Source organism: Benincasa hispida, chromosome 2, assembly GCF_009727055.1.
Source record: "Benincasa hispida cultivar B227 chromosome 2, ASM972705v1, whole genome shotgun sequence".
Classification (NCBI taxonomy): Eukaryota; Viridiplantae; Streptophyta; class Magnoliopsida; order Cucurbitales; family Cucurbitaceae; genus Benincasa; species Benincasa hispida.
The window spans coordinates 29,260,826-29,274,962 of NC_052350.1; the positions used below are offsets into that span (position 1 = coordinate 29,260,826).

Consider the following 14,137-nt stretch of genomic DNA (forward strand, 5'->3'; position numbering starts at 1 on the left):
CCGGCTCAATAAGACTCCCATTTTAGGGGTAAGATCGAATAGATAGCTGGGGACATAGGGTGCAAGACAAAGTTCACGCCTACCCGATTTAGGGATAGGAGAAAGGTTGTTCTCTCAAGTACTGAATCTAGGTCTTGAACAAGGGGCCTCGCCCTCTCACTGAGTTGAGAGAGTTTGGTTTAGTGATTGGATCACAAACCAGTTGTTCATTAGAGGATCAATAGGGACTTGAGGAATAAGACGTAATCTCGGTGGTAAAACAGATATTTGACCCAACCGTTATTATGAACAACCTGTGAAGGGTCGAAAGGGTCAACTTGTTGATTATGATTAAATCATGTGGACATAATATATCTGGAGTGCAACTATGGGCTTTAGTGGAGTGACCCATTAGTAACGAATGAAAATTAATTATTAATTTGGTCTAATGAGTTTAGCCAATTAATCTCATATTGTTGGAGCCCATGATCTGTAGGTCCGCGAGATCCCCTACTAACTCGAAACAGACTAGCTCTAGAATAGCGTGATAAGTTAATTTGAAACGTTCAAATTAGAATTAACGGAATTAGTAATTATATGAGATATGATTATATGTTTAATTTTAGAATTAAACGAAATAGGAAAATTTATATATTTAAATATGATTTAAATATATAAAGATGGATATGTGTTAAAATTAATTTAATATTTGATTAAATTAATTAAGTTTTATTGAATAATTAATTTATGAAATTAATTAAAATTTTCATTTTAAAATCAAAATAGATTTAATAAAATCAAATTTTTATTTTTTTGAGATAAAATTGAAAAAGGAAAAACAAACAAAACACACAAAATGGAAAAAAGGGTTTTTCCATTATCCATCACCTAAGTAGCTCACACATGAAGTAATATCTTGGCCTTGTCTTCTCCAAGCATGAGCTGCAACTCATGCAACTCTTCTCTTTGCATGTTGATCTGCAATATAATGAAGAGATTGGAGTGAAAATTGGGCATGCAATCTATAGAGAATTTTAGAGAAAATTCGGGTTGAAGAAAGGGTTCTTCAACAAGGTTGCTGCAGTGAGCTTTTCTCCTTCTACCCTTGATTCAAGCTTGTTTTGAGTCCCACGACTCAATCTAGAGCATCAAGAGAATAGTGAGAAAGATCTTGAAGTGGTCTACAACAAGATTTGGAGAAGATAGCAGCTAGTGAAGGAGCTTTGAAGAAGTTCTACAAGAGGTATGTCTTGAAACTAATTTTATTTTTCTATAAAAGCATGCTTTATATTTTGCCAAAATTAGTGAATTTGAGTGCTTAGATGATCCATGTGCTTCCACTGCTGTTGATACAATCCTACACATCAGTTTGTCAAATATTTTTCGGTATACTAGCAACATATTTGCTGACTGTTCAGAGACAGCTAATACACCACTCCATCTAAAATTATAAAATATACAATTAATTTATATTTTTATATAAAATGATAAAGAAATAAATATATAAATAAAATAATACCTGACACTAAGTGAAGGGCCTGTAACTGGACTTGTGGTGCTATAATTGGAAATCTATCATAAGCCTATACCTATAGTAGTATCAGTGGCCCTACTATTTCCAACGCTTGTGCACTGGTAGCCCGACAAAGTTCTTTATAAAGCCATACAAGACAGGCACCACCTCACGAGTACGTATTAGCATGCTTGAAATTAGACAGTAGCGGGAGAAACATGAGATGTACTAGAGTATTTGACTTGTCAGCGAACAAAAATCCTCCAATAAGCTGCATAATGTATGCTCGTGCATACCTATGTACGCTGATGTCGTCGGCATCGAGAGATAATTCTGGAAACTGGGACGCCAACTACGGGATACTAAACCTTGAGCCTTTTAGATCATCTGGTAGAACGCCTAAGAGCTCATCACAAACATTCTTCCAATCATATTGTAGTGAACCTGTCAATGGTTCTTCGTCCACTTGTAACCCAAACTGAATGACAACATCCTGCAGTGTAATTGTACATTCCCCACAAGGCAGGTGAAATGTGTGGGTTTCTGGTCTCCAATACTCAACTAGAGCAATAATGAGGTGCCAATCAAGTTGGATAAATCCGATTTGTGCAATCCCGAGAAAACCTGCCTGTTCAATATAGGGAATAATACGTTTATCAAATGCGATAGTATGTTGTGCAGATGCCTCTCTTCTCCAACAACTCAAAACTACGGTAGAAGAACTATCCCATATCGATTGTGAACGATGTGTATTTTGTTGATATAGTTGTACAGGATTAGAATGACCAAAATCCATTACCTAAGAAGTTCAAATTACATTACATGATAAAATCTATCACATAACAAAATCCATCACATAAAAAGTACATAAAAAGTACATAAAAAGATACAATTATATGAAAAATAAATTCATTACATAAAAAGTACAATTACATAGAATGAAACTATTACATAAAAAATACAAGTACGTTGTTCACTCCAACCAATTTCCTCATTATTATTTGCGGCAAGAATGCCCTTATGTCTATCAGAAATCAAGCAAATACATCTCTTTGGGTAACACAATGCCCACAAAAATCATGATCAATGGGACAAATTTTCACCTTCAACAATAGCAAAAGCAAGGGGAAATATATGCCCATTTGCATCAATAGATAAGGCGGTCAATAATTTCCCTATATACTTTCCGTAGAGATGAGTTCCATCGATCTGAATTAATGACCTACAATGTTTGAACCCTTCTCTTGTAGGACCGAAGGACCAGAAAACTCGATAAAAAATAGTCGTACCTGGCACATCAGACGAAAGGAAATACCAATCTGATCGTGTTTTTGGATTGTAATGAACAAGAGCACTCAACCAATACGGAAGCTCTAAATATGATTTTTCCCAATCACCAAACACAATAAAACGCTTTTCTCTTGGCTTGCCAAACCCATCTATAATTAACATTATAGCCATATTGTTTTTTAATCGCTTTTTGGAGTAGGGTCACAGGTACCCCAGGATCAGCTCTAACTAAATTTTGGATTTCAATACTCATAAAATTTGAATCAAGTGTCAATTCTGAAAACAAACATGAATGTTCCCCTTGAAGTTTGGTGATTTCAACATCCCATGAGTTTTACACCGACATGCCCGTAACCTCCAATCACAACCATCCTTCCACTGTTTACATCTGACATACCAAAGATCTTGATTTGATTCCACTACAATAATCTCATAGTGTTCTGCATACAATATTTTTTTACAACAAGTGTAAATCTTCTTTAGTATTAAATAACATTCCTACGGTACAAACTCATGATCATGTTCCCCACTACTATCGTTTCCAAATAATTCATCAACTTCAACATCAATATCACTGTCTCCATCATTTTCAGGTTAAGTTATTCAGGACGCATCGACATATTTATTATGATTTTTTCAACAGTTATAGTTAATAAAAAATATGTTAATATGTCAACCCAACAAATAGCTCAACAAAATCCAATTTCTAAGTTCAACATATAAGATCTAAATATTATACATTTAAATCAACCCAAATCTAAGATCCATAAACTATACATTTAAATCAGCCCAAATAAAAACAAAATAGTATATCCATGAATCATACATTTAATTCAGCCCAAATGCAAAAATAATAATAATATATATATATGAAGCAATCTTCATTTTTATAAACATATATATTTTCTTAAATTAACCCAACAAATAGGCCAACATAATCATCCAAAAAAATAGCCCAACAAAATCTAATTTCTAAGTTCAACATATATCCAAAAATAAATCATGGATCCATAAACTACACATTTAATTCAGCCCAAATGCGAACAAAATGATATATATGTGAAAATTGTACATTTAAATCATGGATTCATAAACTATACATTTTCAAACTTGATCCTCATTTTTATAAACAAATATATATATTGGAAAAAATTAAAGAAAAAGCTTTACCTTAGTCAAAGAAAACCTTTCGGTAGATCGGCTCACGACGGCAACAACAAGAGAAAAAGCTCACGGTCGGAGGAAGAAATGAGGCTACGATGGTAACAGTTTTCGGATGGAGGAAGAAGGATTCGGATGGTTTTCGGATGGAGGAAGAAGAAGAGGCGTCGCGGTTTAATGGAGAACGAAGTCGTGTACCTGGTACACGACTTAGGGTAATCATGTACCCAGTACACGATTACCTTAGTCAACACTGCATGACTGCCAAATTGGCAATCTGCGCGTGCCAGATCACAGGCACTTGTATACCGGATACATGATTTAGCTCTAATCGTGTACCGGATACACGATCAAAAAACCTATTTTTGTCAATCTTTTCAGTCCTACTCTATTTTTGTTAATATACATTAAAATAACATTATTTAAAAAAAATGTTTTTTTGTTACAAGTCCAAAAATCATTTTAAAGAAAATTTGAATTAAAAATGAGTTGAATAATGATTTTATTTCGAAAAGAAACGATTTTATCTTATTTCATTCATTTTCTAGTGAAAGAAAAGAGATATTTTAGTGAGAAGGTGGAGGTGTAAAGGCAAGGGCCGTAAATGAATCAACTGATTCTCTCATCCCCTTCTTTCTCAGGCTCCGGCCATGGCCATTCCCATTTGAGTCTCCAACAAACCCAACAAATCCATGCCCACTTCATCAAAACCCAATTCCATAGGCCTCACCCTTTCTTTTCTCAAACCCACTTCTCCCCTGAAGCCAATTACAATCTCCTCATTTCATCTTACACCAACAATCACCTCCCACAAGCTTCTTTCAAATTGTACCTTCATATGCGTACAACTGATGCTGCTGCTGCACTTGACAACTTCATTCTCCCTTCACTTCTCAAAGCTTGTGCTCAAGCTTCCTGTGGTGTTTTGGGCAGGGAACTCCACGGTTTCGCCATTAAGAACGGCTTTGCTCCAGATGTTTTTGTGTGTAATGCTTTGATGAACATGTATGAGAAATGTGGGTCTCTGGTTTTTGCCCGCTTGGTGTTTGATAAAATGCCGGACAGAGATGTTGTCTCTTGGAGTACTATGCTCGGGTGCTATGTGCGAAGCAAGTCTTATGATGAAGCGCTTGTACTTGTACGAGAGATGCATTTTGTGGGAGTTAAGCTCAGTGGTGTTGCTTTGATTAGCATGATTGGTGCGTTCGGAGAACTCTTGGATATGAAGTCGGGGAGGGCGGTCCATGGGTACATTGTGAGAAATGTTGTTGATGAGAAGATGGAAGTTCCTTTGACGACTGCGTTGATCAATATGTATTGTAAGGGTGAACGTTTAGAATCAGCACAAAGACTTTTTGACGTGTTACCTCAAAAAAGTGTTGTTTCTTGGACAGTGATGATAGCTGGTTGTATTCGCAATTGCAGATTAGTTGAAGGAGCAAATAATTTTAATAGAATGCTTGAAGAAGAAGTATTTCCTAATGAGATTACATTACTCAATTTGATTACAGAGTGTGGTTTCGTGGGAACCTTGGATTTGGGCAAATGGTTTCATGCGTATCTATTAAGAAATGAGTTTGGTATGTCTCTGGCTTTAGTCACTGCTCTCATAGACATGTATGGAAAGTGTGGGCAAGTTGGATATGCCAGAGCTCTTTTCAATGGCATCGAGGAAAAAGATGTCAAGATTTGGAGTGCTTTGCTTTTGGCTTACGCACACGCAAGTTGCATTGATCAAGCTTTCAACCTCTTCCTCGAGATGTTAGACAGTGAAGTGAAACCAAACAAGGTGACAATGGTTGGTCTTCTTTCTTTATGTGCAGAGGCTGGAGCCCTTAACCTTGGTAAGTGGACTCACACTTACATAAACCGTCATGGCCTTGAAGTAGACGTCGTTTTAGAAACAGCTCTCATCAACATGTATGCCAAATGTGGAGATCTAACAATTGCTCGTAGCCTGTTCGATGAAGCCACACAACGAGATATTCACATGTGGAATGCAATGATGGCTGGATTCTCAATGCACGGTTGTGGAAAAGAAGCTTTGGAACTCTTTTCAGAGATGGAGGGCTATGGTGTTGAACCTAATGATATCACATTCATTTCTGTTTTTCACGCTTGTAGTCATTCGGGATTGGTAGTAGATGGGAAAAAACATTTCAACAGAATGGTTCACGACTTTGGAATTGTTCCAAAGATCGAGCACTATGGATGCTTGGTGGATCTTCTTGGTCGAGCAGGACATCTTGATGAAGCTCACAACATCATTGAAAACATGCCCATGAAGCCCAACACAATTATATGGGGTGCTCTGCTTGCTGCGTGTAAGCTACATAAGAATCTAGCCTTGGGAGAGGTGGCTGCAAGAAAGATTCTTGAATTGGACCCACAAAACTGTGGGTATAGTGTTCTTAAGTCGAACATCTATGCATCAGCAAAGCGATGGACTGATGTAACAAGCGTTAGAGAAACAATGAGCCATTTAGGAATGAAGAAAGAACCAGGACTCAGCTGGATTGAAGTAAATGGTTCAGTTCACCACTTCAAATCTGGAGATAAGACATGCACACAAACAACAGAAGTATATGAAATGGTGACTGAAATGTGCATCAAATTGAGAGAGACGGGATACACACCAAATACATCGGCCGTCTTGTTAAATGTAGAAGAGGAAGAGAAGGAATCTACACTCAGTTACCATAGTGAGAAACTGGCCATGGCATTTGGACTCATAAGCACGGCCCCTGGTACACCCATCCGGATTGTTAAGAACCTGAGGATTTGCGATGATTGTCATGCTGCAACAAAACTATTATCAAAGATCTATGGACGGACAATAATAGTTAGAGATCGAAACCGGTTTCACCACTTCAGTGAAGGATTTTGTTCTTGTCTGGGTTATTGGTAGGATAAGATTCCAAATTGCGATCATATATCTAAATACTCATGTACATATAAATTTCAACAATACAATCAGTGCACATTTTTTTTGTTTTTGGTTATGAGCAAACATCAAGGAAGCCTCACTCAAGGAAAGGCTGATTTGTCAACCAAGCCACTGTTGTGCTTTTCTATCGCCACTAGCCCCAACAGAATGCCGAATGCTGATCTTCTCATTGGCGTACTTCTGCTGCAGCCATTCAAATCCATTTACATCAAGTTTACCCGAGACTGATTTTCCTTGTTTCCTACGATTTTGTTGTTCCCTTACTGAAGCCCATAATTTCCCAATTGCATCCCGTTGCTGCGATGTGAACCTTGTAACATTATCGAAGGCATGCTTCACTAAGATATCAATGACAGTTTGACACCTAACGAGAGAAATTGTAAGTCAGTTTCACATTCCAGTTTTAAAAACAATGCAAGAGACTGTTGAGAACATTGTAGTCGGTGCAGATTTGTACCATGGAATTTTATACCGATGAGCAGCAATTTCTAAACAACTAATTAGGGCATCTCTTTGTGCTTTGAGAAACCTCTTGGTCTCCACTTCTTCATCATTTCTGGTCTTGGATGCCACATCATTTTTTACCCTGGCCCTCTCGCCTTTCTTCAATGAACCAGGCAGAAAAGCATCGAGCCCAAACGGATCAGATTCTTCCTGGTTTTTCTCTTCAGCGAGATCCACATTCTTCTTTTTCTGATGTTCATCATCTGTGCTCTCTTCATGACCTTTAAGTGCTTCAGCTTCCTCAATGTCATCCTCCGTAGTTGCAACTGGAAGATTAGAGATAGCTTCTTTTATTTGTCCAGCTGTCTTTGAAAACTACATGGTAAAAAGCCACGCATGAAAAAATGGAAATTGATGTCCTAAAAATAAAGAGAGTACAATGGTCAAAATAACCAACAAGAATGACAAAGGACCCCCTTTGACGATGTTTCTACATTTTTAAACTTATGCTTATTTATTAATCTTTTTCTTAGTTTCATTACTAATTAAAAAACCATTTTCAAACCACTTTTCATAGCCAAGTTTTGAAATCTAAAAAAAAAAAAAAAAAAAAAAAGTCATTTTTACTCTAAGATTTCAGGAATGTTTTTTTTAAAGTGATAAACTAAACAAAGAAAATACATGTAAGGTTTTATATCCTTATAGCATCAATCGCATCAAAGGAGCAGTGGTTTTGATTAAACAAGTATGGGAAATAATCCCTACCACAAAACTGTCATCCGTCAACAAATCATTTGCCAACACAGTCTGAATTGTCCAAGTTGTTAACTGGTTCTTCTGCTTTCTGTTAAGGCACTGAAAATTAAAATAAGAAACCATTATTAGAAATTTGAAATCCCATTTGGAGGAACAGACAGAAAATATCATTACACCAACGGTAAAACCTAAGATAGGGATTATCATACTTCCACTGTAGATTGTGCAGCCAAAAACAATGCATGATAATCTCCTCGTACTGAAGGATCTGTACAAGGAGTGGATGAAGACATGGACATGGCAGCTTCAAGTATGGTAAAGAAACGATCACTGGTGGCTGGCTTCACGCTTCCTGCCTGAATGAGCTGTATAGCAAGTTTTGCAGCCTTACCAAACTTATTGGGGTTCTTAATATGTGAAGCTATCTTCTGCATAGCCTCCAAAACTTGGGTCTCTGAAGCATCTGTTGTGGTTTTGAACCTTAAACGTTTTCCCGGTGCCGGTGCTGTAGCTGAAAACCAAACTCCATATTTTATCTTCTACCAAAGTTATTACAAAAACATATAGAATTTAGGTTAAGTATAAATTATGTCTATTTAGTTCTTAAACATAAAATGTTTCAATCATGTTCTTGTATAAACATGAATTGTGAATCTGTGTTCTATGTAGTGATACCGTGAAATAAATGCTTACATGCTTGCCTGACAAACTTTAACTAATTTAATCCAATGTAGTAAATAACAGACAAGATATGAACACCTAGACAAAATAAGTGGTACGAATTCCATTAATCAACTATGTGTAAGACCGCCTATTAAACATACATATGTGAAGGAACTTCACCCATCACATTTGGATAGTGGCACGTAAAAGTTGGTTATGCAGTGGGGAGGAGGGGACCAGTGCAGGGTTTATGAAGGGTTCAGTGGCAAGGGGATGTGTGTGGATATTTTCGTGTGGAAGCTTGCTTGAAGGAGAGGAAACCAATGCTCTCGAATCGACCGAAAGTTATCATTCATGTTCATTTTGTCTATCATTGTTTTCTCCATTTCTTTCATTAGTGTTCGTTAAACTCTTGCTCTATTTGAGAAGTTGATTATCAATACTACAAGGAGAGTATTTCCCTTTCTCGTTGGGTCTTTTTGAGTGCAGGAACAACTTAGATACCTAATAATTGGTATCAGAGTACGTTCAACCTAGGATGAACGAGGAAGATGGCGCAAAAACAATTGGAACAACATATAGATAGAAGCAAAAAGGAGATGAAAGGAATCAGGAAAATGTTGATGATCATAAGCATCAAGAGTTATCTGAAAATCTTCGAGAAATTTCATTGAATAAGAGAAGAGACTTGTCATCGTTAACGAAAGGATTATAACTGAAGGACAAGGGAAAAGTTGGGGAGGATAAGGATGAACCAGTGAGCACAGAGGAAGAGAGATCTTCCCAAGGTAAGGAGATTATAGGAGAAGGTGATCAAAGTAAGTTTAAGAAGCTTGAGATGCCGATATTTTTCAAAGAGAATCCTGGCATGTGGTTATTCTATGCTAAGCACTATTTTTAAATCCATGAATTGACGGAGGTAGAGAAGATCAAAGTATTGATCATAAGCCTTGAATAAGACATGGTGGACTAGTACCATGGGACACACAACAAGAAGAAAATAAAAACATGGGAGAAGTTGAGAGAGATGATTTTTTTATTGCTATTGTCCCACTGAAGAGGAGAGTATGGTTACGTGGTTTTTTCTGATTAAACAAGATGGAACAATAGCTGAGTATTGTAAGAAACTTGAGACGTTTTCAACCCCTCTAATGAATATTGCAAAAGATGTATTAGAGAGTACGTTCCTTGGTGGCTTAGTTCCAACACTAATCGTGGAGATAATCAATAGCATTTGGTCAGGCTTGACAAGATCTTGAAGGAGGCCCAACTCGTCGACAATTAGAACATTGCCATGAACATGGCTCAAGAAAATAACCCCCTCAGTGACCCACCCATGGGAACAACCCAATTAAAAATTATTCTTCAATAAACTCAGAGCATAATGCACAACAAGTTGAAACGATCCCCACCCACAATGTAACTCTACCCGAGAAAGGTGCAGCTCCTCACAAGGAAGCCCCCTAAGGAAACTCTCTAATGAGAAATACAAGGCGAGAAGGGAGAAAGGCCTATGCTTCTGTTGCAATGAGAAGTATTCAATTGATCATCGCTATAAAACCAAGGACAAATGAGAGTTGATACTCTTGATAGCGAAGAAGGGAAACAAAATTGAAGAACAACAGGAAGAACAAATTAAGGAAAACAGAAAGCTCTCTTGCTCAAAGCCGCAAACAATGCAAAGTTGGCATTACGATCGATTTTTGGGATTTTCTATTCCAGGTACCACGAAATTGAAGGGGATGGTAGATAAGGAAGTGATTGTTCTTATTGACCGTTCAGTGGCCCACAAGTTCATTTATCAAAAGCAAGTGGATTAGTTAGGAGGACTAGTTAGGATTACTTTTGACAAAAAACCTCATATTATGGGGTGGTAGTGGGATATATGACCAATGGGCATTAAAATTCTTGTCAAAACAGCATGAAGTACAACCCTAATACCAAAGGCACCTGACTAAATTGTTGGCATATGATTTTAAGTTCCTCTATCAAGTGGTACCTAGATTGCAGAATAAGGCCGTCGATACCTTGTCAAGAGTAACTCCGGTGCATGAACTAAATCATATATCAGCTCCTACCTTGTTAGACGTGTCACAAATCCAAAAGGAGATCCATCAAGATGAAGAACTTCAAAGAATAATTGCTAAGTTACAAAGGATCCACTTGGAAAGCCAAAATTTTCGTTGCAACAGGGGTGTTTGCTCTATAATGATAGGTTGGTGTCATCTATATCATCTTTGATCCCTTCCATCCTTCATGCATACCATGATTTATTCTTGAGGGCCATTCAAGATTCCTTCGTACGTATAAATGAATGATGGGGAACTCTATTGGAAAGAGATGAAAGTTGATGCGAAGTCCTATGTGGAACAGTGTGAGGTATGTCAACGAAACAAAATTGAATAAGTATCACCAGTCGAGTTATTGCAACATCTTCCTATTCTCAATTATATACAGGAGGATGCATCCACAGATTTCGTGGAAGGATTGCAAAAATCACATGGTAATGCATTATGGTGGTTGTTGATCGCCTAAACAAATACGACCATACTAATCTACAATCCACTCTACTAAGTTGCAAGAATATTTATCAAGGAGGTGGTGAGTTTAAATGGTTTTCTGAGGTCAATAGTTTCCGATAGAGACAATATTGTTGTGAGTTGTTATTGGACAAAGCTATTTAACACTAAAGGGACCTTACTCAAGCATAGCACAACATTTCATCCCCAAACCGATGGACAAACAGAGAGGATCAAAGATGCCTCAAGACTTACTTGTGGTATTTTTGGTAATGAACAGGAGTGTATTAAGTGGCTCCATTAATAACACTCTTTTAATGTGGTGTGTATGGTTGCATGCCCCCTCACCTGCTGGCTTATGGAGATTGAAAACCGACTAATAACTCCCTAGAACAACAATTGATTGATTGAGATGTGGCCTTGCTAGCTTTGAAAGAACAATTGAATGTAGCTCAAAATCAAATGAAGAAGTTTGCTAACCAAAAACAAAGAGAGATCGAGTTTGCCGTTGGGGATCCTATCTTCCTGAAGTTACCCACATCGCCAGTGTTCCTTAGGTAAAAAAAAGTGTGAAGAACTTTCTCTTAAGTTCTATAGGCCTTATTCGGTGTTGGAAAGGATTGGGGAAATAGCATATACGGCGGAATTACACATCAAAGGCTACTATACCCAATGAATTTCGTGTATTCAATGGTACCCAAATTATATATTCACCGTTTAGGCGAAAAGGCCAAGGGAGTTTGAAATTAACTAAATCCCCATGGACCCCACACAATCATATGCACTTACACCCACGTAAAACAACTTTCACTCACGTACTACGTCATTCTTCTCATCCCCTTTCTCTCTCATATTCCTCCTGCTGCACATCTTATTACACGGGGGGCTATTAGTATCGCAATTTAAGAAAGCCATTGGACAGTGGGCAATAGTTCGGTCTCATCCCCCATCTTTTGTAGATGATTTCGAGCTACCAACAACACCAGAAGGATTAATGGGAATAAGGTGGAATGAAGAGAAAAAGCAAGAGAAGTGTGTAGTCAAATGGAAACTCCGTCCAAAAAACGAGGCCATGTGGGAATTGGTGGAATTCATGAAGAATCAATTCCCTACCTTCCACCTTGAGGACAAGGTGAGTTTCAACCGCGGGGTATTATAAGAACTGCTACTAAACATATATATGAGAGGAGGCATAAGAAAGGAACTTCACCCATGAAAGTTGGGTGGTGGCACGTAAAAGTTGGTTACGTAAGGAGGGGACTAGTGTAGGGTGGGTTTATCGTTCTTGTTCCTTTTGTTTTTCATTCTTTGCTCTGTTTCTTCCATTTGCATTTGTTAAACTCTTGCTCTGTTTGAGAAGTTGATTGTCCATAGCAAAGGGAGAGTATTTTCCACTGTTTTCCGTCTCGTTAGGTCTTTCTGAGTGCAAGAAACAACTTAGATACCTAACACTATACCACTCTAATTTGTTATAGTTTTCTACTCTCTTTTGTCATTTTTTGCCGATCAAATCAACCTAAATGTGTCTAAAAGAATAGTCATATCGCATCATCATTCATTATTCAGGCATTAATCATAGGGGTATACAGAATCAGAATTCAAAATTCAAGAAAGTAAATAGAACTTTCTGAACTTTATGGACCTAATAGATATAACCATCTATGTTTGCAGGCTAAATTTTTATATAACCCATAATGTAAACAAATGAACGATGTTCAAGACCAAATGAAAAATCATACAAGAATTCTCACTTAGAAATCCTTACAATTCACCTTTCATCCTTTCATTTTCAAATCCTATCCCCAATTCCTATTCCTTATTTCTACTTCAAATAAGTATAAGCGAGATCCGAGAATCAAATATCCCAGAAGAAGAATCGAGTTCAAATGAATTAACCAGTAAAGGTAAATTGATGCTAAAAAGGGGCCCAATAAGAGCACAACACCCAAAAGAACAAAAAGAATTTTTATTTTTTTTTAAAAAAAAAACTACAAAATCAAACAATCCCTCAAAAAACTCAAAACCAAGAATGAACAAAAACAAATCGAAGCGATTTCGGAGGAGAACAGAAGACCTGCGGGGTTTGGTTCTTGGGCCGTCTTGGGGCGCTTGAGGGCGCTCTTGATGACCGGCGCCGGAGAAGAAGAAGAAGCGGCGGGATTGGTAGAAGGATCGGAGGGCCGATTCTGATTAGTGGCTGCGTCTGGTAATTGGGCCTCCGGCGAAGGGTTTGTCGTTGAAATTGGCGGTGGAAGGCCTTCGAAGAGATTCTCGGCCATGTCTCCAAGTGCCGCCGATCTCTCGCCCGTGGCAGAACGCTTGCGGAAGCTCCTTGAGCTTGTTCGAATCCCGAGTTATTTGAGCGTTGGGGAGTGAAAGTGAAAGAGAAAAGCTCATCTCTCTTATTTGCCCCATTATACTTCGAGTGGGGGATTTTGCATTCTAAACACCAATGGTATGGTTTTGATAAAAATTTGGCTACTTTCATTTGGTTTGGTTTCAAAAGGTAAACATTTAATGGAAAATTACTTTCTAGTCTCAAATTTGAAAGAATATGTGTGTTTGATCCCTAAATTTTTAAAATATATTTTTTTAATTCTTAGGTTTATAAAGACTCATTTGAATTTTTAAAATATACATTTTTAGTTTATGAGTTTTTAAAAATATGTTTAAAAAGTCTCTCAAATAACTTTATACTATTATTTTAAATAATTATATGACATTTTAAATTAGAAGAATAATTTTTTAAAGTCACATCATCTCTAGGACTATTTTTTTCTAGTTTCAAATATCATATAATTATTTTTAAAAAATCAAACAAAAAAAAAATACTTCAATGACCTTTTAAACCTATTTTTAAAAACC

At 37.2% G+C, this 14,137-nt stretch overlaps 3 protein-coding genes across 4 annotated transcripts; 1 reads left to right on the forward strand and 2 right to left on the reverse strand.

The window, feature by feature from the left end:
• Positions 1-1,844: 1,844 nt before the first annotated feature.
• On the reverse strand, positions 1,845-2,288 carry LOC120072034 (serine/threonine-protein phosphatase 7 long form homolog). The gene has a single exon (XM_039024456.1). The coding sequence runs from the start codon at positions 2,286-2,288 to the stop codon at positions 1,845-1,847; it is 444 nt and encodes a 147-aa protein (XP_038880384.1).
• Positions 2,289-4,449: 2,161 nt separating this feature from the next.
• On the forward strand, positions 4,450-6,896 carry LOC120071140 (pentatricopeptide repeat-containing protein At3g26782, mitochondrial-like). The gene has a single exon (XM_039023223.1). It carries the CDS (start codon positions 4,548-4,550, stop codon positions 6,849-6,851), a length of 2,304 nt encoding a protein of 767 aa, XP_038879151.1. The 5' UTR covers positions 4,450-4,547; the 3' UTR covers positions 6,852-6,896.
• On the reverse strand, positions 6,845-13,696 carry LOC120071141. Of its 2 annotated transcripts, none has more exons than XM_039023225.1 (5): positions 13,347-13,696; positions 8,300-8,595; positions 8,100-8,189; positions 7,348-7,709; positions 6,845-7,254 (listed from the first exon to the last, which is right to left on the reverse strand). In XM_039023225.1, exons 1-5 carry the CDS (start codon positions 13,549-13,551, stop codon positions 6,990-6,992), a joined length of 1,218 nt encoding a protein of 405 aa, XP_038879153.1. In that variant the 5' UTR covers positions 13,552-13,696; the 3' UTR covers positions 6,845-6,989. The 2 variants fall into 2 exon arrangements, with proteins under 2 accessions (XP_038879153.1, XP_038879152.1); XM_039023224.1 differs by having other exon boundaries at positions 8,300-8,601; positions 13,347-13,693.
• Positions 13,697-14,137: the final 441 nt, after the last annotated feature.

Excerpts from the sequence above, each read along its gene's own strand:
- LOC120072034 (XM_039024456.1), bottom strand. The coding sequence starts at position 2,288 with ATGGATTTTGGTCATTCTAATCCTGTACAACTATATCAACAAAATACA.
- LOC120071140 (XM_039023223.1), top strand. The coding sequence starts at position 4,548 with ATGAATCAACTGATTCTCTCATCCCCTTCTTTCTCAGGCTCCGGCCAT.
- LOC120071141 (XM_039023224.1), bottom strand. The coding sequence starts at position 13,551 with ATGGCCGAGAATCTCTTCGAAGGCCTTCCACCGCCAATTTCAACGACA. Across the intron at positions 8,190-8,299 it reads CTGCACAATCTACAGTGGAA|TGCCTTAACAGAAAGCAGAA; the intron begins GTATGATAATCC and ends TTTAATTTTCAG. Across the intron at positions 7,710-8,099 it reads TGACGGATGACAGTTTTGTG|TTTTCAAAGACAGCTGGACA; the intron begins GTAGGGATTATT and ends TTTACCATGTAG.